At 42.4% G+C, this 27402-nt stretch overlaps 2 protein-coding genes and 1 long non-coding RNA gene across 16 annotated transcripts in view; 1 reads left to right on the top strand and 2 right to left on the bottom strand.

Annotated features, from left to right (window-relative positions):
* Window positions 1–212: 212 nt before the first annotated feature.
* On the bottom strand, window positions 213–2724 carry hoxb2ab (homeobox protein HoxB2ab). Its single transcript, NM_001139582.1, is given in 2 exon segments — window positions 213–1167; window positions 2111–2724. Coding segments are annotated over 2 exon segments (1146 nt in total). The 5' UTR covers window positions 2532–2724; the 3' UTR covers window positions 213–442.
* Window positions 2725–5440: 2716 nt separating this feature from the next.
* hoxb3ab (homeobox protein HoxB3ab) overlaps window positions 5441–27402 on the bottom strand; it is a 57733-nt gene continuing 35771 nt past the window's right edge. For 3 of the 11 annotated variants that reach the window (XM_045719482.1, XM_045719486.1, XM_045719485.1), the window contains exons 3-5: window positions 14878–14944; window positions 8472–9072; window positions 5441–7712 (exon numbers count right to left, since the gene is read on the bottom strand). In XM_045719482.1, the coding sequence (XP_045575438.1) occupies window positions 6949–7712; window positions 8472–8964 (1257 nt within the window). In that variant the 5' untranslated portion in view covers window positions 8965–9072; window positions 14878–14944 and the 3' untranslated portion in view covers window positions 5441–6948. Of the gene's footprint in view, window positions 7713–8471; window positions 9165–12004; window positions 12278–14877; window positions 14945–16073; window positions 16917–16953; window positions 20436–20485; window positions 21387–25343; window positions 25398–25443; window positions 25605–27402 lie in introns of those variants that run through there. The other 8 variants (XM_045719489.1, XM_045719490.1, XM_045719483.1 and 5 more) reach the window with 8 other exon arrangements.
* On the top strand, window positions 12903–14720 carry LOC123743450 (uncharacterized). Of its 4 annotated transcripts, none has more exons than XR_006770242.1 (3): window positions 12903–13191; window positions 13319–13456; window positions 13628–14720. It is a non-coding gene; the product is annotated as an uncharacterized lncRNA (long non-coding RNA). The 4 variants fall into 4 exon arrangements; XR_006770244.1 differs by having other exon boundaries at window positions 13319–13471; XR_006770241.1 differs by having other exon boundaries at window positions 12951–13202.

Here is a 27402-nt window from a genome sequence, read left to right as displayed (position 1 = left end):
ATCAACGGGATCAACGCCCATCTCGAAAGAATTTCTAAAAGCAGTTCAACTATCCTTTAGGCCTATATATCTGATAGGCCTACATTTCCTGAGAATTAAGCGATTGAGCTGCACTGAACAGTTTTGAAACATTAAGGAGACAGTATAGTATTTTACTGTAACTGCCAATTAATACTGTCAGAAAACAAGAAGGCAATAAATACCTGAAATTTGAACAAGGGGAAATCCGTATGTGATTTCGATGGAGTAAACCAAAATTATAATGCCAGGAAAGGACATAATCGCTCCTTTGCTATCTCAGGTTCTATGTTATCTTCAAAATGAACCCAGGAATCTTTTTCATAAATGTTTCAGGAATGTTGCCGAGAAGCATTCATACCATTGTAATACGGTGGGGCATTCTCCTTAATTCGATTGTTCTGTATTGTTGTTGTTGTTGTTGTTAGAACTGTAAATGTTGTAAATCTATTGTACAAAGTGTGCTTGTAAATAAGTCAAAGTCCGCCTCGGAGAAATCTACCGGGCTGTCGAGCGAGCTCTGCAAGCTGGGCGATAAAGCGTCAGAAATCTGGAGGCAGGAATCAGCAGAAAAGAAATTCAAATCGGGCAGGGAGGAGGCGTCCTGCTGCTCTGAAAACGAATGATCCGGGCCAGATGCGCCACCGTCGCCCATTGTTGCGGGGTTATCTGCAGTGGGCGTTGGGAACCGGGTCGACCGCACAGTTGTGTCAGAGACTGATGTGGGCTCCTGGCAGCTCAGCTGGTCCTCCTCAGGCGTGGGCTGGTTATTGTCACTGCTGTTCGTGTAGGAGGCTGCCGAGTTACACGTCTCCCCCTCAGACGCAGCCGAGCCCGAGGCTTCCAGTGGCTGGCTCGAGTAAGGCGAGGAAGCATCGGCACCTTCCAGGGGCTCGAACCCGCCGGGGTCGCCCTCTTGGCCTTCCCTGTGGTGTGTCGTTTGCCGCTTGTGCTTCATCCTCCGGTTCTGGAACCACACTTTGACCTGTCTCTCGGTTAGATCCAGAAGGGCAGCTATTTCCACCCGCCGGGGCCGACAGAGATATTTGTTGAAGTGGAACTCCTTCTCCAGCTCCAGTAGCTGCGTGTTGGTGTAGGCAGTCCTCAGCCTCCGGGATCCGCTGCCGCTGTCTAGTCCACCCTGCGCCTCTGCAAAAGCCCAGACATAGAACATAAATAAGTCCAAAATAGCAAGCTAATAGGGTTGAGTCTAGACATTTGACACGCAGCTACTGAAAACCATCAAAATGAACGAGGCGTATCAAAATCTCAATAGGCCTAGCCCACGTGCATTATTTTCAAATGACTGCAGTGCTTCTCTGATGTCAGTGTATGAGGTTTTCAGAGAACACGCGTTTTTCCTCTAAACCCCATATTTTGTTTTGTCCCATTGCCTCCACATTATATACTGACATCCAACATGGCTACCCCAAACCTCGAGACATGGTTATGAATATATATATCATTAAGACAGCACTGACACTGACTGCGATTAAATCGTTATTCCAGGACAATATTTGCAATCTGTATCTTGAGAAAGGCAACTTTATCAGCAAGAATACACACACACACACACTCACACACATCCGCGTTATGCATAGAATATCTGACACATACAGGCATTACAAAGACTTTGCAATATAGCTAACATATAGCCGATTATGTGTAGGCTATATCAATGTTTATATGCCTGACATCAAATCACGCAATGCAAGAGATGGATATGTTACAGTGAAATACAATCGAAAATTGTGTAATAGATTAGTAACAATAAGGATTATGACGGGAAATAGCTCATTCAAAGCAACACTGCAGCATAATGCAGGTCTCTGTGACTCCTCCATACACACGACACAGAGCAGAAGGGCACTCATATTTCAGAAATAAATGCATGCTTCTTGTCCTTTTATTAACATCAACATGAGACAAATGCCCTGCAACAACGATTGAGAAAGATTAGGCTTCCATATCTGTTTCTATGAGGTGCAGTATAGACCAACATGCAATGGAACCATGCAAATAAAGAAAATGGAAAAGAAAAGAAACGACAGAAAAAAAATGAATAGCCTTGTCTTTTACATCATGTACCGACCTGTCGGTGATTCAAGTCCTGCAGTGGCGTACCCGGAGGATGCCGGAGAGGGAGAAGAGGAGGCTACCGTGGCATTCCCAGATTTGGTTCCCTTTTTCGAAGATTTCTTCTCTTTCATCCAGGGGAACTCGTGTGCCAGCGGGCCAGCCGTACTCGCCGGCGGGGCTGGGCCCTGTTGCGGCTGTGGCGTCCGAAGCTGGAGGCCATTGGAGGTTCGCTTTTGGCTTCTCGGTCGCGCCTGGCTGCTTGTGCAGGGACTCAGGCTGGGGATGGTGTGCTCGAAAGGAGGAGGAATTACTGTCGAGTCCTTGATTGATGAAGTTTGAAATGACTCCAGGACAGCGGGAAAAGACGTCAGGCACTCTGCAAGGGAAGGCTGGCTGTTTATGAACCCAATCTCCCTCTCAAATTCAAAATTCATAGCTTATCCTAGTCCACAGGCGGACGGCGAGATCAAAACGAGCAAAATAAAAACAAAAACGCGTGATTATTAGCTCCCCGCTGTCCCGTATTTGCGGGCTTTAATAATTGTGTATATTGGTGATATTACTAGCGTATGGGGACCTTGGTCTACTAAACTGAAGACTATGGGCGAAATTGCAGCCAATTCCTGGTCACATGACCAGATTCAACCAATGGAAAGCCGGGGCCTGGTGGCTAAAGAAAGCATTATTTTCAGCAAATGCTCAAAAATACCATAAGATATTGGTTTGTGTTAGCAGGGGGTATTATATTCGAAATCAAAAAAAGTGTTCGGTTGCCAACTGTCTCACCTCGCTGTTTCGAGTGGGAGGTTATGTGAGTCCCTTCATGTCAAACAATGGAGATTTGCATGCAGATATTCTGCCTGGACCCTGGTGATGTAATCCAGTAAAACGTGGTTATTGTTAAGAGCACATTTACAATATGGCAAACGGGGTGTTTATACAAAAGAAGGCCATTAATCTTAAAAGTTTGACAGGAGGAGCAGACTTAAGGTAAAAAAATATCTCCACCCAACCTAGATGGGAGATGTCTCAACAGGAGGCTGAGATTCGCTTGGCAAAATACTGAAGAACGGTTTCCTAGAGCCTAACATAGCAGCCTGCATGGTGTAATGGTAGACTGCTATATTTTTGTTTTCATAAAGGGAAGCTACAGAGTGAAGAGAGAGGTCGGTGTGTGTAAGTGTATAATTATATTATGTTATCTCTCTATAACTGCTAGCCTAGCTCTTTATCACCTTGCGGAGAGATATGCTACTAAATTATATATTGTGCGTGTGCGTGTGCGTGTGTGTGTGTGTGTTTGAAATGGTCCTAAAAATATGCAGCCCAGAAAGGCCTTCCACTGACTGCTAGCTAGGAGTTTTCTCTCACAGTGTAAAAAATGGACGGCTTGTTTACTGAGCCGACAGACTAAAGTTCACAGCGAGGTCGCGTGTACAACTGCGAATCCTAGCTTCTTAAAAACTAAAAACTTAGGCTGCGTTAACAATAATGCCTCTATACGAATTTGTGTTTATTGATAAGCAATAACATAGTATATTGCGTATAGGTCTAGGTTACATGTATTGATTTTGAAGGATATTGTAGCAGTTTAACACGGATAGTAAATAGCCTCGCTGCTAGGATATTTTTGGAAACGTAGAATTAGTGAAAAAAAACAACTGCGGTGATCAATCTTTTCCCAGGCAAAGCGCTTGACAGCAACCAGCCTCAAGAATGATTCTCTTTCCTTCGACATCGCAACAAAGAAACGCTCTCTCTATCCCCCAGAATCTAGGCCTACTGATTTTTACGAAAAAGCCAGTAGTCTAACAACCCAAACGCAGACCTTAGAATTGTTTTCCATTGCGCATAAAACCCTGGTGCTGAAATAGGCATCAGCATTATCTCAAAATAAAAGAAAAGGACCAAGATTGCAGTGCACTATTCGACTCCCATTTGACTTGACTCTAGGTTTTAAAAACAAAGACGGGAGAAATGTGCGTGGGTGTTTGGCCCATTTAAAGCTAAATGCAAAGCAGTGAGTAGGCCGCGTTTCACCCATACATGCAGGCTGTAGAATATGGAAAGGAGGTCAGAAACACCGTCTCTCTTTGCTTATATTGGAGCTGACTGTGCAAAAACTGGGACAATTTAGGAGTATTTCTCACCGTCAGGAATTTTATTTCCATTTTTTTTTTTACTATTTGTTTTGAATTTTGAATGTGGTTTGTTTGTGCCAGAAAAATCTTTACGCTTGCCAGAACATGGACTTGCAACGTTATCTGTTTATTTATATATTTATTGTTGGGGAATGTGCTCTTTCATATTTGGAGTGTGGTGGGAGTGTGCTCTTTTTACTGCCTTTTTACAGCTAAGCAAACAATTCGAAAAACGATTAAGAGACTTAACTACTGTTTAACAGACTATTAGCTAGGCTATATGTTGACTTTTTATTATTCATGGGATGTGATTAGTGTTTTCACACATTTACAATTAGGTGTAAGTTGATTTGATCGTTTTATGACAAGCCAAATGTGTTTTGAAGCATAGAATAAACCGTGTATTTTATTACTACTATTATTATTATTACTATTCTGTTGTTAGTGCTACTTGTGTTATTTGTGTTAGTACTGCTATATTAATCAACTTCCTCAGTTGCAGTTAGTTTTAGCAAGAGTATTAGTCTTGATGGTTGCCTTTCAATATTTAACAGCATCTGAAAGGGAACTTCATTGCACGGAAATGTCAATGATAATGAGTATTTTCGGTGGCAATCCAAACTATTAAACTATATGTTCTTGCATTTAGGTATAGGCATATTCCAGCATCTGTGATCTGCTCCATTGCTTATTTGCCAATAAATTTGATTTCTATGAAAATACATTTTATTTTCTATACGTTGATATGACTCAGTATATGAGGCGATCTATGTGTAAATCATGTACAAAACTATTTTTGCTTTTTAGCAAAGATTGTGTTGCCTTGGACCACGTGACCAACCCAAGCGCATACCCGAGGGCTCTTTCAGTAGTCTGGCACTAGCACGAGGAAAGATGCTCCCAAGAAGCTGTGTGTGCGCGTGTGTGTGTGTGTGCGTGTGTGTGTGTGTGTGTGCGTGCGTGCGTGCGTGTGTGCGTGTGTGTGTGTGTGTGTGTGTGTGTGTGTGTGTGTGTGTGTGTGTGTGTGTGTGTGTGTGTGTGTGTGTGACTGAAAGAGAGAGAGGGGAATAGAGCCAGCGAGGGAGCAATAGAGTTTGTGCACGTGTCTACTATACTAATGAATACCTCTGCGTTTTTTAACAACTTTAGAAGTATGGCCCTCGTTTTGTCTCAGGTGAAAACTTGAAATGACCACATAGAACTGAATAACATAACATTTTATTAAAGAATTGTTCAACAGACAACTCTTAACAATGAAATAAAAGGAGCTACAAAGGACAAAGGAAGTTCTCCAAAAGTGTTTAGCTATATTTCGTCTAATTCTCGACTATGCAGGAACGGTCTGATTCCGTCCTCGCTGACCCCTGTACAAGTCAAGACATTATTTACGTACAAGGGTAACATAAAACTATTTATTTCTAAAATACAATAACTAAAATGTATTCGTTACAATGACAAGAACACAACGTCTTTATAACAGGTAAATACTAAAAAATTACATTTTTTCTTGATATAAATACATGGGGGATAAATAATACAAAAAGAAAGTATTTAAACTGGCTATAACAAATAAATATATATTTATGAATGTTCACTTGAACATACATTGAGAAAGACGCTGATTGGACGTCTTCCGTTTCCAAAATAAGATGTATTTTTTCCCTTAACCATCAAAATGTAAACTCTAAGTGCAACAATGATGCCCAGACAAGAAAGCATTAGTGTAAACCTACACTTCAGCTTGGTTCCCGGACATGCATTTTGTTCAAATATACCCTGTTTCCACGTTAAGTCAAGACATGAGAAATGGTGAGCCTTTCGCATTAGTCTTGGCTAATGTAAGTGAACCCTATAGATTGAACGAGAGAGAGTGATAGAGAGTTGGGAGAGCGAGAGTAGGGAGTGATAGAGAAAAGGTAGCGAGAGAGGTGAGGGGGGAGAGAGGGGAGGAGGGAGCAATGAGCCTATCATAGTTGTCAAAAGAGTTCTCAACTCCTTTTTACCCTGTGATGATGATATAACAACATAACAAATATCAATTTGATGTCCTCGCGTGTGTGTTTGTGATTGTTTATGGATGTTAGCTAGCATAGCATAGCAATGTGAACCCAAACACCATAAACCCAGTGGGGGGTGTAGGCCTACGATGCATCTGCGTGATGCTGAAAGAGCTCTTCCCTTGAAGCCACAATGTTTGGCGAGGACATGTTAAAAAAAATGTCACTGCACAGTGGGTTAGTGAGACATTTCCAAAGAGAGGTAATATGAATAAGGGAAGTAATCGAAAACAATCCAGTGGTTTGCTTGCACCAATTGAAAAATGCATATTGACGTCAGTCAAGCTTAGCCATTTGTGCTGACTGCAAGGACGCAGGCTAAACATAAATCCACGTTGACATAACATGTGTTCCACCGAGTCAAAAAGGTCTAACCGTAATAAACCCCGCACCTTGTTAGCTGTCCATTAAGCCCAACTATTACTATTTAATTACTTGTTTTCGAGGGAGAGCTCCATATTCAAGGAAATTAAACGTTAACCAAAACGCAATTCAAGTGAATGTTACTAATACGCACAATGATAAAGACAACAGACAATACTTTTTTGGCCATGGCAAGAAACCACTGGATCATATTTTTTTTCAACCCCATTGCAGCGTCCCATGGGTTAGTTATTTGTAGTTGTAATTTAGTTTTTTCCCCAAACCTGCTACTACAGATGAGTTAACTTGGGAGCTTCCTGGATTCTACCCTGAGAAGGATGGTGGGCTGCCAGCTCTGTGTATGTCGGGTGGGGGTCGCACGGTCCGTGGTGTTGGCTTGCTGACATCTGCGTGGCACCGTTGTAGTCCATGTTCCCAGCCTGGTGGTGTGGTAGGTGATTGAGGCCGTACATGGACGGCCCAGAGGTGGGCATCGACTCCACGTAGTTTCCTCCCACATACACGGGGCTGCCCTGCATGTTGGGAGTTCCATAGTTGCCACTGTTACCCTGTAGCCCGTGCGGGTCGTATTCTGGTGCTGTGTTGGCATACTTCTGTTGGGAGGGGCAGCTTTTCATGGGGTTTTGGTAGGCTGAGGACATGGCATAGGCGTTTTGATGGGACTTGTTAAAAGATGGCGGGGAGGGGGCGTCGTAGTTGCCTGCCATGGAATGCATGGAGTTCATGAAGCCAGCTGAGGACTGCATGGGTAGGGGTGGGCTTCCGGTTGGAGAGGGGCCCCCTGATGACGAGCCCAGCCCTTTACATTTCTGATCCTTTTTGTACTTCATACGCCGGTTCTGGAACCAAATCTTGATCTGGCGCTCGCTGAGGTTGAGCAAATTGGCCATTTCCACGCGGCGAGGCCTACACAGGTAACGGTTGAAATGGAACTCCTTTTCTAGCTCCACCAGCTGCGCGCTCGTGTACGCGGTGCGCGCTCTCTTTGAGGCTGCGGAACCCGGGGGGCTTTTTTCACCTCCGCTGCTCTCCGCTGGGGTGGGAATGAAATAAAACATAATTACTACATGCGGAAATTGAATGCATCATTTCCTAATAAAGCAGAGGCCAGGAAACGAAACTTATCCCCTTGATATTAGTTGTCAACACTTCATAACTTTGGCATTTATTAAGAGATTCGAGACCCTACATTGACCGTGTACGTAAATTGCATCATAGACAAAGCCCACAGCCAGAACTGTAGCCTTCTATAGTTGAAGGAGCTGGACATGAACTGTTTTCACTTCAATTGTGTCATACATACCTGATGTTCAATTCATGTACATACATAGGTGTGTTTGTGTGTGCGTGTGTGCGTGCGTGTGTTTGTCTGTCACTATCTTCATATCAATCATCTTTGACAACCTACAGCTGAGATTAAGCATTGCTCTTAGCTGCAAATAAACAAGCACATTCGGATTCCAGTCTGATGAAAAGATACACAGTATAGGCCAAGCACTGCCATGTTTTAATGTAATTGTTTCAAATGCTCATCAATAACAGGGAATGACTGCTTTAATAGAGGTCTCAGTTTCCAAGTTAATATGGTTATGACTAGAGGGCTTTTCCTAACAACCTAACTAGGAAAAAACACAGGCTTTAAATATAGAAATAATAAGTTAGCTCATTAGATACAAATCCATGATTATGTATTGTAACTGTGTTGTAGTTAAGCTATCCAGCTTTGAATGTGTATATAAGGGGCATGAACAAGGTAACGGGCATTGGGGAGGGGGGAGGGGGGGGCACACACCGTTAGCTGAACTTGCACTTGGCGAGCTGTTTTTTTGCTTAGTATTCTGCCTCGACTCTTTCATCCAGGGGAAGATCTGCTTGTTCAGGGTGGGGTTGGTGGACAGAGTGTACGTCTTGGGCGCTGATTTGGCGGCCCCACCGCTGCCTCCCGGCTGCTGCGCGGTGGCACTGCTGCTGGTGGCGGTGGCACTGCTGCTGGTGGCGTTGGCGGGGATGACGGGAGGGGACACCTGGGGTGGTGGTTGGTGTTCAGGTGGCAGGCTGGGCCGCATGCAGCTGCCATTCAGCTCTTTCGTCTTGGCATGCTGCTGGGGAGGAGCGCTGTTGCCACCGAGGGACTGCAGCGAGCAGGCGGACCTCTGGTAGTCGCCTTCGAGGTGAGCCGCGGACTGGAAGGCCGGTTGAGGAGCATCATAGCCGAAGCCGTTGGCCCCTTGGTACGAGTAACCTCCGAAAAGCGTCGAGTTGTCGTAGTAGGTCGTTTTCTGCATTTCCAAAAGTGGAGTTACCGGCTACCAGGGTCCTGACGACCTTCTGGAAGAACATTGGCACCAGATGTCACGTGACGGTCTCTTTCCAAAGGCCTCTTGGAAGCTGACCTGAAAGGTTATAAGAATCACATAATAAGAAAGGCGAAAAATAAATCCATCTTCTACCGCTGAAAGGCGCCATGACATGAATAGCGCTTTCCCACAGCACTGCTTGCAGATGCCATGTCAGGCCACGGTGCACTGGGCCTACTCTATCTCACTATGAGCAGCACTCCCCCTCTCCAAACTCTCTCTCTCTCTTTCTCCCTCTCTCTCACACACATACACACAACTGCACACGAACACAAACAACATCTAGCCAGTCACTCTGCACTCGCACCTGGGAGCAAGGACACGATTGTCTTCAAGATGTTGTCCTTGAATAAATAACGAATATAACCTCACAAATATGTGGTGATTGCATTGTTTGGGTAGGTATAACCCATTATTTGTGCATATTGTCCGGATTTTCACATTAGAACATTTTGAATAATGTTTCCAGCGTTGGCCTTTGTTATTTCTACGATAAAAAAAAACGTGTTTTCGTTATAAATCTTTTTTCATGCATTGAAAGCCGTTTGAATTGCTATAGAGCGATGTGTTCGTTTTCATACGCAGGTTGCAAGGTTGTTTGTATTAAAATACTATCCTAACATGTCTTGTGTTATGGTTGTAATAGAAAAATCATATTTATTTTCACAATTGAAAGATAAAGACAGATCCCTTCTGCGTAAAGAAGGTGCATTTCGGTGTTAAAAACAAACTAGGCTATATAATGGCTTTTATTCCTGTTTGCCTTTATTATGAATGAAAACGAGCAATATACAATTAGTGATGTTTTTTTGTTGAAGAATTGTCTTAAAATGCTGTCTGTAGAATGCTGTCTAGCCTGTGTAGAAAGCTATGAATGGGCCTTTGCCATGTTGTTGTAGGGAAATCAGTGCATATGTCGCTCTTAGTTCAATTTCCTGTCAGGCTTTCTCAGGTTACACAATATTGTATTTGGGCAACCATTAAAACCCAGAAAAACCGGCACTTGAGACTCTGTTGTGAGCGTTGCTGCACGTCCCAATAGAAGAAGAATGAGATAGGGTCCCCGGAAGCTTCAGGCGAGTTTGATTCATAACCGTAGCTCGGCCAAAGAGGACTATAGCCCCTAAAAAAAGCTCGAGACCGTATATGTGCTCGAGCTGGGGTGGCCAAAAGGGCAGTGTGCGTGGCCCCTGCCAAGCGCAATAACGCACCTGGGATTAATTTCGTTTGAACCCTTGAAGACCGAGATAAAACGTTGGAAAATAGGTTTGAAATGACCGTGGAAGCTTTGAGGAATTGTATATATATTTTTTTTTTGTAGCAGGCAGCCTTCAGATAGAAAGCCAACTAGCAGGTTCACTTACATATAAGTCAAAACAAAAACACATGCTTTGTGTTTGTGGTTACACTTGGTATTATGATGGCAAATTCCCCCAAATAAACACAGTCAAAAAGTGAATGCAGTTGTATCAATGAAATTGTTCTACTATTAGGATTTTTGCATAATAATATGGACATATTTTATGTTATTACCTATTAATATCTGTTATAAGTTACCCAATAGCCTACAATTACAAAAATGGAAAACTGATGACGAAAATTGAAATTATATAATCACTAGAAAATCCCTGGACAACAATAAAACAATACTATTGCCTAAAAATTAAAAAGACAATCTGAATAATCCACATAATAACCATTATACACATTTTTAAGGCTAAAATCAATTACCCATAAAACAAGATAATGCTTACATGCTATTCCAAGAAAATACAACGCTTGTGTTCATAAAGAAATAATGAATCTTATTGTATGTATATCCTTTGTGAGACGTATAGCTCATCCTAATTACATAGGCCTACCCACTAAAACGACAAAAAATGGAATAGGGAGACATTCTCCCATTTGAATAAAAATATTTGTAAGAGGTAAGGAATAGGCTAAATGAGCTGAGAGCAGTGCTATGTCTGAGAGAAGGAAGGGGATCCTGGGCTACAGCTTTAGGACACCAACTCTCACCACGTCACAAATGTCGCTCATTTATCTTTCCAGTAGACGGCTGGAATCCTAATTATTTTCTCTAAGGAATTGTTCGAGGGAGAGACAGAGAGAAAGAAGGGGGAAAAATGGTTACAGGAATAATAGATATTAAATCATATCGCAATGCCATTAAATGGAACACGTAATGTCCTGGCCTGCTTGTATCACTAACACAATAACGAACTTTCCTATAGATTCGCTCTAATACAATTATGAGGTCCAGAGCGAATGGGTGGGGGGGTGGATAAAAAGCGATCCCATATAAGGACGTCAACAACAACAACATGGAGACGAGCTAGACATCAGTTTGGGTGTCCAATTTGTATTTTAGCATGGATAAAATTACAAATGGCGCCAGTAATACACACACATAAAGACATTATGTATCGAGACATGTGTTAGCCCATTTACAGATTGAAAAATGGCAATTATTGCATCAAAACAACACATGAGTAGTGCAATGGTCTCTCGTGTAGAGCCGTCGTCATTCGCCCATTGCCTTCCTTCAATTAAAAACAATAGGCCTTATACGTCTGAATGGCATGTCATAAGAAAAACACTTTATCAAAACATTTAGAAATATGACCAGATAGAATACAATCTGAGATTAGTTTAGCGCGGCAGTCCAATAACATGGGGATCCATGCCTCAGTACGAGCTGAAAATAAACGCGTACCCATGTATGAACATCAAAGCCCACGAAAACAGATAGCCCAAAAATGATTCCCCCGTTGCTTTGTAAATAAATATAAGAGAGGAAAATGAATCCGTTGGAGAGAGATTCTAAAGTAAAAAGGGGGGCGTCGTGGAAGGAAGCTTAAAGCATTGTGAACTCTTCTTGAACCGCGATTGGAGTCATATGGTCATAAATCACCGGGACACACTCTCCGCCATTCACAACCTGATAGCCTATTTCAGACCAGCTTACCTTAGCCTCTGACGAAGGAAGCACGGGCAGGCATCATATATTTTTCACATTCGGCCTCGATGTAATCAATAAAACGGGAGCTCTCCCCTTCCCTTCAAAAACTCGCAGCGAATGTAAATCCACCGGTATCTCGAGGACTGCTGCCCGGAGCCTGAGTCCGGGCGCTCCTGCACGGATCCCCTCGGCTTGGGAAGGGGGGAGACGGTCTGGCATGAAAGATCTGAGGAATGCTAGGGGGGCTGCGAATGGACAGGCAGCAAGCGCCTGGCTGCCCTGTCGACTGGTACGCCCTGCTCGCTGATAACAATGGCCTCAGATTTCCCTTTCTCTCACAGCGCAAACCTTAATCATAATCCGAGCAGAGCCGCGGCTCGTCGCGAAATTTCCTCCATTGCATTTCCCCCAATGCGTGTGTTTCTCTCGGTGGTTATTCTCGCTCTTCGTAGCTCTTTCGGTGGGTTATTGTATTATCAACACAAGGCCCTTGTGCAGCTATTTGTATATTGCGGGGTTGACTTGGAGCACCAGTCGCTGCTGTTAATCCCCATCAAGCCGCATCACCAGTGAAAAATTATGCTAATTGCAGACGTGCTGGACAGGACAGGGGCCTACAAGCGGAGAGACAGCGCCAGTACTTTTTGATTCACGTGTTTCCTGGTTAGGTGTCAAGCCATGGTAATATTGTTAAGTATATGAGAGGAGCCTCTGTTTTTTACTCCACTATATTAAATTACCAGGAAGTGGGTTTCCACAGCCGGCTCTCGCTTGGCTTGCGGCAGAAACCGAATTCTGCCTGTATTGTTAATGTTTCAACACATCTCTCCCAACACACCCAACTAGTGTAATAACTAATGCGAAAAATGGAGGCTGGTGGGGGGCTCAGGGAACAGACAACAGGCGCACTTAGAAAACGAGGGAGGGGTGTAAAAACAAATCAGTAAAAGGGGAAAAAGAAGAGAAATCTGTGATATTTAACAGCTTGGACGAGCCGGTGCTACACCAACTTCTTAGAAAAACTTCGATAGCGAGTCCATGTTAAAAATAGAAGAAAGGGCTTCCTGTGTTTTTACTGTAGGCTATGTAGGACTTTAACACCCAACGGGAAGAGAAAAGTAAATCAGCAAGAAGGGAAAACTGAGAAGGAAACGAGGAGAGATCAACATGGAAATGAAAACACGAAGCCGAAGGTGTTTTACAGGTTTTTATATTCTCTCTTCACCACCTCTCACCATCTCTCCCCCCCTCCCTCTTTCTCTCACTCTCTCAATTTTTCACTATCTTCTCTCCCTCTCTCTCTCTATTTTTATTATTCAGGACACTACCCCCTTCGTTTATGGCTACGTAAGATTTATGACTTCTACCACACAGGACTAGCTGTAAACAGCTACTTTAAAAAGATGCATTTCGTGTGGGAACTTGAATAGAGAGGATCACCAACGGTGTAGGAAGAAGGTAGGAGACAAAAATGTAGGTGTCTGCAACTTTTATCTGCCTGACATTGTTCTGGATTTGCAACTACTGCTAAATGGACTAATGCAACCCACGTAAAAGATTACTAATGAACTAAAAACCCAAATGCTCCAGTATTTTGTATTAACAACTGGTTTTCTTTCCATGACTAAGCACATACCGGGGAAGACAAGTTACAATTTCTGAGTTATGGCAAGAGAAGAATCTATACGAACATGATTTTTGGGATTACAACATGCCGGTGCTTGTTAGAAGATTGAGGAAGAGTAATTCCGTTATTTCCATAGGATGACTTAGATGCGTCGTCTTCCTGATACATTGGAGTTGACTGAGTCATGGATATACTATTTCAACGTTGGAATATATGGACAGATTTTGGGATGCAAGGTTTTCCTTTTTCCTGCAGTGAACATTGCAACCAACATATTACATAAAGAGACTACAAACTCAATGAGACTTTTCGTTGGGATTTCCTATTTTGTTCACGAGAAGGATAGCTTTTTAGGTGGAAAGTGTTTTGAATGTGGTGTATTGTTTTTTTTCAAGGGTAAATGCTTGTGATTGTGTGGTGAATATGCCATCGAGTGTGAATGTATGTCATTTAAAATGTATTGAGCGTTGTCTACTGTATTCATATGACAGACCCTTTACACTGAAAGACATAGCCTATCTACGTATATATATAGAACGTGTTCGTTTTCCATTTGGACAATAGGACATTGCCACCTCTTTGCTTATTTGAGTTATCCTATGATTCTTCTGTCACACATGCTGTAAAGAAGAATGCTGTTGCATGACTAATCTACATAATGCTACACACCCATAGTTTCATCATTCATAATACCCCCCCCCCCCACACAGATATTACACGATAGCATTCATTGCATCATCGATAGAAGAGAGCACAAGCACACACACACACACACACACACACACAGGCACCACCATTTTGACAATGATTTTGATTTATCTGTGGTGCTTTATGCATATAGGCAAAGAGATGTTTATTTGTAAAAATAAACTCAATTGAAAAGCTCATACTTATATTCCAATGCCTCAGAAATATATCACAGGCCATTCTCAACAGGATACGTGTATGCCATATTAGAGAACATTATGATACACCCTCTTGGCCTCGGAAATGTTTACCGATTATGTGAATGTCTTATGCAGACTAAATCATCACTGTTGAATGTATGCAATGTATGCATACTCCATTCCAATAAAACATATTCACTTTCAAATATTTCAAAGTACGTTTTCTTATGTTAAAAAAATATATATTATTTCAAATATTCATCGAATAGATTACATTCAGCAGCACATCCGTTTTTCATTCACATTCATAATACCGAACAAATAATCATTTGCAATGCTTATATACTTGTAATAGGGTGACTTACCGGGATTATGTTGTTTTTTATCACTGGATTTTATGCAAGAATATAGCTTCCTGAAGGCTTGAGGGAACTGCAGAGGGGGGAAAGAGAAAGATGCAATCAAAGGAGGTCGTAAAAAATCCAATACAGTGCATATGACCTCTTGTCTACAAATCGAACACACAGGCAACCTGAGAGTTTACCACAGGTGACAGATATCGTTAACCTTACATTATTCTCGTGGAACCGCGGAATAAATGCAAAACCAAAGGATATAATCCAGAGTGTTCTCATGAGCCCATTGTATTGATTTCAATTATCTATCAGATTACATACCATATTTCCCATTATTTATTTTGGAGATTCTGTAATCTCGCGCAGTAGGCCTACATATGGAGCAAGTCAATCAATCCACACGACAGTGAGGTTCATGTTGAATAAGTAAACTAAAATGTTCCCGCAATGTTAATAAATGGAAAAGCAATTGTGTGGATATTGATGTAATGTTATTTTCCTTCAAGGTTGCTCGTGTAGCAAGCACGAATGAAGAATACATCAAAAATCATCCATAATAGTAGGCTAGTTGATGCTATGTTGACAATGACTCATTTATTATAAATGTAGCAATTAAATAATAGCCTACCAATCAAGGCAATAGGGATCAAAGTATATTCTAATGACAATCATATTCTAATAGCCTAATAACAACAACAACAACAATAATATCCATAGGCTAATAATAAGGAAAATAATGAACACAATAATAATAGGGGGGGGGGAAATGATAATTATTATAATAAAGATAGCTATAAAGGTGAGAAATAGCTTACAAAGTCCCAATAAACGAAACAGTTCAACGAATGAAATCGAAAATAAACGAAAGTGTAGCGCCCATCGAGAAACACCGTAAATAAAAGCCCCACCATTCTGGGAAAATAATCCCAAAGTCTAGGTAAATGTTGCACTATATCCAGTTCCAGAGTAAAAGTAGACAGAAAATGGCTTTATCCAGAGACAGGGCCGGAGGAGAAATTTAATCAAATGGCCATGATGGTCTGCATAGTAGCTCTTATTAAAAGTGGAATAAAAACGTTGGACGCTCTCGTTCGCCGGCTCCTGACAGCTACCCCAAACACATAAATCAAAACGAGGATTCCCCGACCTCCCCGACTTTGCGGCCTATAGCGATATAAAGTTATTTATTGCATCCCCGCACTCACGCACAGCATTGGCTCGCTTCCATTCCCGTTGCCCCGGTTTTTACTCCACTTCTACCCTGGTAGTTTTGAAGATGTTCAGCACCGATAGCTCCCTCGACCCGGAGCCCTACTGGACTAACCTAAAGTTACCTACAAAGTGCAGGGTGCTACAGCCCCCGCAGCTAGCAACGCTGCACGCTCAGAACAAAGGGAGGAGGCAGCTACAAAGCAGAAGAGCTGATGAGCCAATTTTTTTTGGTGGAAAAGGGTTGAAAGAAACCACGGGGCGAGGAAATTCAGAAGAAATGACGACTAACCAAGCACTAATTCAACGACAATCATCCAAAAAGCCTGGCATGTGCTAAGGGCTATCAGAATAACGGAGACAAACAACATAGGGATTTGGCTGGTTCGTTTCTGCACGGGTTGCAACAAAGGGCTCGTGCATAATTGATCAAAATGCATATTAAGTGGATGCACAGGCATTAGGGGAATGGGGAATGCTTGCCTACTTGGTCATTTTCTATCAAATCTACGCCAATGATCAAATCCCACACCCCTGTAGCTCCACACTAGAGCCCCAGTACACAAATAGTTTCTCTCCAACTTTATTATCAACTATTTTTTTCTCCCCCCCACCCCCTCTCTCCCCTCTCAACACTCCGTTAGCGGTCCTTTCACCAGCCTGCGTCTAGCCATGTTTCCCTCACACCCTCCGTGGCCATTCGTTTACCGAAAAACGGTTCTCCAACATCACTACTTCTACGTGCACCATGTTAATGAACACGAGCTGGGTGCAAAACACCCGAAATTAACAGGCATGCAGCGGGGCTACATCTCGATGTGACGGATTGGCGTTCGGTTTTCCAAGTGACCTTTGCGTTGAAGAGCAATAACTCACCAGATTAATGATCAATCAACGGAAGAAGTCTACTTTGGAGTCCTCTCTTAATGTATTATATTTATGTATTAATTCGGGCCTTGCTGTCCAAGGATTTCAAAGAGGCAGCATGGGCTTCTGGAAGTCAGCGAAACGCCGACATCCCATTTGTTGTGTAATTACCAGGCAGTTGTTAACAGCAGAGTTAGTGACTGGGCGAAAACACAGCCAGCAAGCAACAATAAAGTCCTTTCCGAATCCAAAATAATGCCCCGGTATCATGCGCTCACGTGATGCGCGTAGCTCAACATACTCTGGTTTTGATATAATTGTGGCTACTCTTCCCCCCTTGTTTGATGCCTCCAAAACGACGGAGAAATATATTTTCTTTCACATTTTCCGGATTGGTTGCTTCTCTGACTTTTGCCCCATTTTGCAAGGCACCACCCACCCCCAAAATTAAATTTTTCTTCCAATCTCTGGGAGGGTGTCGTTTTCATCGGGTCCATTCGCCGAATTCCGCCACCTTGAAATGCAATGAGGTCTAACGACTGGCTTCCCAAATGGCAAATGACAAATTGTTCTAAACGAAGAGAGACATGATAGATCTTATTTTCTCTCCCATTCTGCCGGATGACATGAGACTTTCAACACCATGGACTTAGTGAGAGAGACCGGTGGGGATGCGAGGCCTCTGCCTCCAATCTTTGGGTGATAAAGGGGGTTTCTGCACTGCTCACTGGGTGACTGGTGGAGCAAGGGGGCATGGTTTTACACCCACGCAGATAGCTCTCTACTAAAGATCTCCGGATTACAATTCAACTCCCATTTGAGAACCGGTGACCTGCGCGTTATGTCTGCATCCCGTGGAGCTAGTTGTGATTGCGCAAGAGAACCTACGCAAGTTCAGAAGTGGTGTGCCCGTGTTTGAATAAGAAACATGGGCAAATATGTTTAGGCAAGATTAGCTCGTTGTGCTTTTAGAGTGAATGTCATTAGGTTACGTTCTTATGGTGGTGTTATAGCTAAATTTACTAGGTGTTTAGTTCGTTTGTTCACCTCATTTGTTGAAGGTGCGAATGGAGAGAGAAAGGTGCCAATGGAGAGTGAAGAAATGGATGCCTTGCTTATGGCATCAGTGCCACTGACTTCTCTGCATATGAGGGACTTTAGCATATTGGCTTTTGGTTGCAGAACATAGAACGTCTTCATGTTCTAAATGCTCAACAAGGAATCCCTTCCATCAGCTAGTTTCATTGAGAGATCAGGGTTAATCTTTATGAGAGAAGGGCTCTAGGTGGTAATCTTTAACCGAGAATTCAAAGAGGACACTGACTTGGAGACGGCTGGGGTTGGGGGGCCTTATAGGTCACAGGACCCGTTCTGTTCCAGGGAACTAAAAAGTGTCAACCTCACCAATATGTGAGGATGGGGTGGTGTGACCAGGCTTTTAGTGAATGAATGGTTCGATTTAGTCCTGCAAGGTTTTACTGGAACCTGGACCTATTTTCAATATAAAAACGACTTAAATTGAACGTTTAGATTTCCATAGTACCTTTTTGACATTTAATATGTTTCAGAGATGATGCTAGTGATTGTTGTGTTGCAGAGTGATCCAAGGCGTCTTAAGCAGATGCCACTATAGCAAATAACTTGCATAAAGGTCCTGTGGATGCTATCCCAAGCAGTCAGATATTATATACTGACAAACGGTAGTTTTACTTTCCCTTTTTCCATTGGAGCTTGCCTATATTGTCAGTGATGTATGATAAAATCAATGAAATCATGGCCGCTTAGACTTTTGTGGTTTCATTCAGTTTTCCATCCCATGACGCACAAACTGCCAGGTCAAGATATCCACCGAGCTATCCAACTAATGGTTGATATGCAGTACAGCCTATAGACAAAGTGAGTCTATAGAAGTCAATGTGTTTTATAGAAGTACAGTGGGATTGTCAAAACATGGTCGTCATGTACTGAGATAACCAATGGACCAGGTTCAAATCAAAGTGTATTGGTCGCGTACACAGTTTAGCAGATGTTATAGCGGGTGCAGCGAAATGCGTATGTTATTAGCTCCCAACAATGCAGGAAAATGTCAAACAGGTACACAAATAATGAAATAAAATGTGTAAAAAAAAAACAGAAACAACAACAACACAGGTGTCCCGCCTATGTGGGTGTCGATTGTTTGGTTTCCCTTTACGCGCAGCTACTTATTGTAGGTTAAAGAAGCTATAATTGGCATGCTGTTCGTGTAGCATCGTTGGTTCCTATATAGTTGCAAGTCCACGTGCCTTGTAGATGTCTTTCACTGACATCTTGCTCGTGTTTATCTCGAGGGTAGTCTAGATAATGCATGCATAGATAATGTTTTTACAATGTGTACTTGTAAAATGGCAGTTGCCGATAATCGGTTTGCAATGGGTTTTACATTGTGCAAAGTTGACATTGCATGTAATAGTATTTTTAATTGACTGCATCTCTTGCTGTACAAAGTCCTCTAACACCATTTATTTTCATATTCTTGTAACATTAGCACATGTTGTTAGTGAGGTTGTGCGCCATATTCCTTTATCTATCTCAATATTACACGGATGGGTAATTTAGAATAGAAACAATATGTTTCATCGACTCGAAGTATTTGGTGTTTGCAGATGTACAGACCGAGACGCATGGGAAGCAAAATGAGCAATTACGGTATAGGCTCACAGAGGGCCTCTAAATGCCTATCTTACTATTATCGGTGAGCTCTCGAGGTCCTCTGAAGTCAACACGTTCTATTTTACACGCCTATAGGTTAGCAGTTGCAGTATGAAAAACAAGATCTTTCAATTGCCCATGAACCTCCAGGTCGTGTTCGAATTAATAGCGCTAATCTACATTACTTCACATTGTCTAAAACGCCATTTGTAGGTTTGTGTGGCGCACAGGTTGTTCCACAAACAGCAAGAATGAAAAATAATAACAAAGATAGCCCGTCGTGATGGGCTTGATAGTACATTTGGATTCCTAGGGAGACGGAAAAGCCGAGGCTAAATTGGGAGCAGCTAGAGTAAGCAATCCTTTCACACGGTCATAAATCAGCAGCACATGCATCTTCTTTTTACACCTAGCCATCAGATCCATTCACGGCTCACCCCACACCGCGAGTCCCCCACTCCACTCTCTAAACATCAGATGCACCGCACTTTACGCAATGAGTAAACTTTTAAATGGGGGTGTGGGAGCCCAGATATTAATGCTTGACAGAGAAGTAGAAAGAAGAAGAAGGGGGGACAGGCAGGGAGAGGTAAAAAAAAATGCACTGAGATGGAGAGAATGGAGAGCGGGTGAGGGAAAAGAGAGAGGGGAGTGAGTCTCCCTTTAGCCCTCCTCGGTTACCTATTCGAAGGCATCTGTCTTCGGCTATTCGAAAACACAAAAGTTTGCGAGCTCAGGCACACCCAAAGATGGGTCACACAACGGATAATTAATGACTTGTCTACAGAGGAGCATAGAACACTGGGAAGAGCCCAAGCATCCGGCGTCAGTCGATGCCTGAAAACCTTACCTGACTTCCAGCACTTCTGTGGGTCTCATGAGCCAAGCTTGACCAGCGTTTGCGCGCTTATCTACTGTAAACGCGCCTGGAATATATCGTTTTTTGTTTTTTGGTGACCTTGGATGAGTTATGCGTAATTTGGTAATGGTATCTTTCCACTAAACAAAACAAAATAAGAGAGTTTACATGGCAGCTTTGGAAAGCTATAAATCCTCAACCGCGAGCAGGACGGACTGCTCACAACACATGCGCGCGCGCACCCATCAACACGACGGGGTCTTCCGAGCCCGAGTGCTCCCGAACATGGAGCCCCCTTTGCACTTCCGTACTCTTCGAACCCTGCATGCGATTCCTTCGGGCTTAGCAGTCAGCAGCAGGCGATAGATTCCACCTCTACCCTCTACCTCTTTTTTCCGCCTATAGCTGCTTGCGTGGAGCGGGGTGGATTGACACGGTGAACTACTGAACCAGTGGACTGACAGGACACACAGGGTGGAGAAGGCAAAGGGGTTCGTCTGTCCAATAGGGATCTGACTGCACGGCTGCGAGGCCGACACGCGGGCCATATGGCGATTACAACCTGCGGGCTTCTGCAGGGGTGAACGTGGTCAACCTCATTCCGATACTGCCATTTTCTTGCCAGAGTTAAATTCATTTTTAGGCTGGGGGTGGTTGGCGGATAACGGATAGTATGTTCTTCACGAATGAAATAGGCTTGCATCATAGCAGGGGATATGAAAATAAGTTACCTCTATCTTGATAGCTCTCACCCTGTGATTGTTTTTATTGCACTAACGTTTGTAAACGTCGATTATTACGTTTTAGAATTTGTGACTAAGTCGGATGCACTTGGCTTTGTTTCTTGGCTGATCCTTTTTTTGCGTCCTAGTGTTATCTGCCTACGCTCAGACAACACACACACACACACACACACACACACACACACACACACACACACACACACACACACACACACACACACACACACACACAGAAACACACACACACGCACACAGGGAGAGAGAGAGGGAAAGAAATGGAGAGAGAGGGATAGAAAGAAAGGGGGAGAGAGAAAGAGATACAAGGTATGGAGAGGGAGGTAGAGATACCCACACGAATAGTGGGAAGTTCAATTATACTGATGCAAATGTGCCACGATAGTATCCGAGTTATTTTGAGTCCTGCATGAAAAACCTTGCCTTTCTTCTGAACATTTCCGGCTTACCACTCTTATCGCTCCCCTGCATGCTCTTCAACCGGGTGAAAATTCTCCTTGCAGCCTCTGGATACGGTTTCACCGGTCATTTTTCATGCGCTTTTGAATTGCTGCTCTTGTAGATCATTATAAATTAGCGCGGGGCTTCATATTGATTTATTTCCGAAGGGGTAATCATTCCTGCATTACTGAAGGCCGGGGAAATACCTACCTGGCCAACCAATACCTACATGGCCCTCTGAAAATAATTAGGAGATTGAAATAGACTACTCACAAGGATAATAATAATAATAATACTGGTAATATAACTTAGGGGAAATAACAGCTATTATTTTCAAGTTTAAGACTCAAGTTTAAGACTAATCTGACCACTAGATTGATATTTTAGCTGTATTTTCACCAGCTTTTAATAGATGGTTTGGGGAGCTAAATTATTGTGTAGCTTTTGGGCAAGTCATTGAGTAACATTACATCGAAACTGTATTAGGCTACTAGTAATATATTATGTCAAATTTCTACTTAATATTATGGCTAAGGGTGGTCAATGTGACTGAAATAAAGAGGATACATATTACGCTTATGTTTTAGTGGATAAATGCAAGATATGTTAGATGGTTAGATTTCCATTGCGTAAAAGTTAAACTAAAGCTTTCGATATTTGTTTACAATGACAAATATTGCAATTATAGAGCTAAGTTAGATCGAGGTTAGGACAGGCTTTAGAATGAACAGTTCTCCTCTTGTTTGGATATATTAAAACAATCCCATTGCTTTTTGTGGACCTCTTGTCCAGGTTATTATTTGGTAGATACATGTGTTACTTATTTACGCGTAAATTAATGATTAATGGTACGTCTTTTGTTTTTTTTGTCCACAGGAGAAGTATTGTGTTCTAGTGAATCTTTTGTCGCCTGCAGTGTTACGTACCATGCATGCTATTTTATGTAAAGGTCCCGTTATTGTTTTTATACTACAATGAGTGAAGTAAACAGTGTCGTAGTCTATCTATAATTGTAAAAAGGAAGTGCAACAATTGAATTTAAGCTACCTCCAAAATAATAGTATTATAGAGCCACCATTTTCTTTATGTAAACAACTTGCAAAAAAACGGATGGAAATACATTTATCTCGATATTTTTGCTGTAGCACAACAAAACGAATACTTTGAGGTAAGCGAGAGAATATTCTGGAGAAAAGGGGCTATGTTTATGAATGGTGTATTCTTGGAGGGTCGCGCCTTTTTGTGAGAGAAGGGCTCAATATGGCTGCCATATATTTGTATTGTTCCCACCGCTGTTGAGCGGGAAGATGCGCTCGTGCTGCCTTGTCTCTTATGCGTGGGATTCTAACGACCTTGTCCGGGACACAAATGATAAACAATAATCAGACACACTTACGCATACATACATAGAGCCCTATAGAGATATACATATACAATCTGGACGCCGTGAATCAGTTGCAGGTTGCTGAAAGGTTATGAAGTGCAATAGCCTATCCTATAGAATCGAACCGAAGAGCCATTCAAACAAACGGCCCACTTTCAGCTTTCAACCTCTAGTTATGGCAGGGAGGGGAATATAGATAATTTGTAATAGTATTATATTGATGCTATTATAGAAGCCTCATATCCCACTGTTTCTACCATTACATGCTACTTACAAGTGTTACTAATAATCTATTTGTAGCCTATTTACGTGTATTAGAGCTGTTGCGTAATGCTAATAGTTTATTTTTTACTATATGTTATTAGCATTTGTCTTGGCACCATGATTATGATGCACAATTGTTTCCAACATAATCTGAGCACCCAGCCTAGCTACCCATCTGACTGGCATTTGTAATAATTTTTCCAACGCTGGGCTGTCATTGAAATCAGACATGAGGCGGTTTCAGTGAACAACGGTGATCTCTTACGCGCACAATGTCCCCCTTCTCATTGCCCCCTGAGCGTCCACCGAAATGAGCTGGAATATTGTTTTTGACACAGCGCCCGACAACAAGGAGCGCCGCTGGAATAGACATTTTGAAAAGTGCTGCCCCTCGCTGCTATGCCCATGAATATTTGATGGGAGCCACAGAGTTGTTCTAATTTTGTTACACAAAGGTTTACACTAGCGAGGCGAAGGGGAGGATTGTGGAAGGAGCCAGCCATGGTAATGACATTTAAGCTGCTTTTGTATTCACGAATAAAAAGAAGCACTGGATTATAAATATGTATAATAATTATTATTAGGCCTATTATTAGTATTATCCTACAAAATACTGATTTCATTATCTGTATTGTCATCCTTTTCGAACCAAAATGTGAGTAAAACATTTTCAAGTGGGAAACTGTTGCAGTCTTTGTCTTTGTAGTTTCCTCTTTCAATAGCATCAATGCACCATACAAACGTTATATCCACACCAAAACAACGTTAACACGTCATATACAACGTTTACTACGGTTAGCCCAGAAAATAACATATCCCAACCCCCCCCACCCCACCCCCCCACCCCCCCAAATGCCACCACAACCAATAAAAATGGTGCCTGTGCTAGATGACACAATAGTACAGTACACCAACAGTACACCAAATAATAAACAATACCATCTGCTGTTTACTAAACACCCTCATATACAGGTCTCATTGTGCGTTATGATGAGATTCAGAAATATAAGCTACTGACATAAGTCATCGAATGTTGCATCATTTCAAGGTCGAAGAAAATCCACAGAAATTTAAACGAAAAAATCTGTCGAAAAATATTCTAAAAGAAATCCTCCAGTCCCTTTAGCTACAGTGAGTCGATACTATGCTCGTCACGCCACCCCTCTATACAACACTTCCCATCTAGCTAAATTATAGCCTACTCTTCTCCTAAGTTTGTATTCCAATTAAGTTGTCTATCTTGTCCAAAAAAACGTTTGGAGCTCAGGTATTACACCTCTGGCTATGAATAGGCCTATGGTGGCGAGCTCCGGCGCTTTTATTGAGATTCAAATGGCGACGAGGCGTTCCCGTTTTGCCAAATTTAAACAAATCTTCCCTTAATTGGTCATCGCATATGCAGTAACTCAAGACCTCGAGCTACTTAGCCTTCATATTAGTCGCTGATCCATTGCCGTAAATCGCCCGCAATAATCAACTGCGGGGGGAGAGAGGAGTGTGAAAAAGGCAAAAGCTTTTCTCCACCGGCGAGAGACAAGAAGCACCGAAAAAGCCAGAGTGAGAAACGAGGATCCGGGAATCTCTTCCTCATTCCCGCGTATCATCACTCGCCAATCATTTTCCCGAGAAATGATTTATAGTGGAGACGGCCATAAACAACACAACTCCCTCACAAACGCACAATGGCAGCCCGCTGCCGATGACACACATATCACTATAAATCAAACGAAGAAGCTGGCTGAAAAGAAGAGAGAGGGAGAGAGAGAGAGACATGCAGACATGAGCAAGACCGAGATGGGATGGGGGCGGATGAGAATAGTAATACGACTGCTTTTAAAATATATACATCGCTATCATTGCATTGCAATACAGTGCAGTACTATGACATGTAACGGCTAGTATCGTTCATGTAACCAAGGCTGAAGTCAAACGATGGGATGATGGGTGCAAACACATGCATGATGTCAAAGTACGGCAAGATGAGTATTTTTGACATATTTACCACAATATAACAAACAGCATATAATTCATTGACTCGGGTAAGCCAACAGCGCAGCAATGCACTTGCGTGGAAGTGGCGTCCCCGTTTCCGCTATACTCACAATGTCCACACCACGAGAGGCTCCCGTCCAAATTTGTTTTATTGCAGCCTGTGTGTGTCTCTCCCCTCTCTTTTTTTCTCCGCTATAGGTCTTGTTTTTAAAAGGACAGTTGAATTTCACGTCAGACACAGGGAGACCATGTCTGCGATATTCCTGACGAATACATATCTATTCTGCAACCTCTGCATTAATTATTTAATGAATCACGTGACCAGGAGGGGGATGGGGTACCTCTCCCTGCACGCTCGCGGGACCACTCTGACCCAGCACTCCAGAGCCCACGTTCTAACTTAAATCTTTTACAGACATATACAATAAAGACTAGCCTATAGGCCTACACCGTTTACTCTACAGCTCTTTGTGAATGGGAGAAATACGTCTTAGGCTACGTGTGTGCTATGTAGGCTACTAAAATAAGTTATGTTAAGTGGCAATACGAGAGAGATGACATGATACGAATAGAGGAGGATAGTGAAACTCTTGGGTGCGTTCGTTTTGTCTGTATTCCTTACCATCTCTGTTTATGTATTTCGAGATAAGGGTGTTTTTCTTTCGCTTGAAAACAAGCAATCCTTAGACTAAAAGCCACTTTTGTAATAGCTAAACTTGTTTGCTTGGTCTATTGTTGAGATGATTTATGTCCTATTATTCGTTGAAGTCTTTGTGGGTTTGCACAAATCTTTTGTTTACACAATAATTAAATACATTTTTGGCCATTCTGGAAGAAATGAAAACGATGCATACATTCTTTCACCCACAGCCAATGTCATAATAACCCTATCTTTACTGATGGCGATTCAATATGACACAATTGCTAAAAGATCAAAGAAAACAACGACCTTTTGTGGTATCCTTATTTTCGAATGACTTCGATCGGAGTTGTGAAGTGATAGCACACATAGCTGTGCTGACGAGCTCTCTAAATAGCAACCATCGAATTATTAACACATTTGGTGGAAGCCCGTGGCACGAGGGTGATTCATTTTTTCAGGGACCGTTGTGGAGCGAATAAAAGACAGGTAGCACGCGGCAGATAAGAGAGAGTTGTAATGGGGAGAGACCCTGCCGCAAGCACTTGGCAACAATGGTACCAATCCTTTGGTGTGCTCTGCCATTGCACACTCTCAGAACAATAGACCTGGGGCTGTGTCCAACAAACCCATGCAGCTATGTCTAAAAGAGAATCCTGAAGGTCAAACAATAGCAGGACTTGGTGCTGTGCCTGCGAGTAGCAGAGAACAACACAACACTGAAACTGCTTCCCTTTTTCCCCAGGAATATCGTACACAAGAAATTAAACAGCTTCAAGGGAAAACTGCACAAAAGGGTTTGATATCAAATGTAATTACCCCGAGGTATTTAAGAAAGAAACCAACGCTGTGTAGAAAAGCTATTTTGCGGCTATAGCTTTGCCCAGCAGCAGGTTCTTTGGAAATATTTGCGGTCGGGGGGAAATGTGAACAATGCACGCAAGATAAGCCTATATGCGGATGGCAGAGTAGAACAATACAATTGTGCATGTCAGATAAAATCGTTATTGTAGCTTTACTCGCTTCGATAAAAGCATAGGGGAGACGCAAAGGGACGACTGGGAAACACAGACATCCAAAACTAACAACACATTTCAAGGACTTGCAAAAGATTTCACACATAATTAAAATCAAATATTTGCAGGGGTGATAGCACTATTAATGATGGCTATAAAGCAATCTAATCATAGCAGGCCCATATAATCGCAACATGGATGACCACAATAAGAACAACAAACGAATACTACTCACAAAAGACTGACACCATATTCTGTAGGGCTAATTATAAGAGTAATATTAACACCACCAACAACACCAATTACTTAATGAGAATAATAGTGATGATCGCACAGGCCTAATAAAATACTTTTTTTTTTATTTGGGCGAAATACATTGCAAGAAAAGGTCTAAGAAAAATCCGTGATCGATG

The sequence above is a fragment of the Salmo salar genome, chromosome ssa06 (genome assembly GCF_905237065.1).
Source record: "Salmo salar chromosome ssa06, Ssal_v3.1, whole genome shotgun sequence".
NCBI lineage: Eukaryota > Metazoa > Chordata > Actinopteri > Salmoniformes > Salmonidae > Salmo > Salmo salar.
This window is presented reverse-complemented; position numbering and strand designations above follow the sequence as displayed.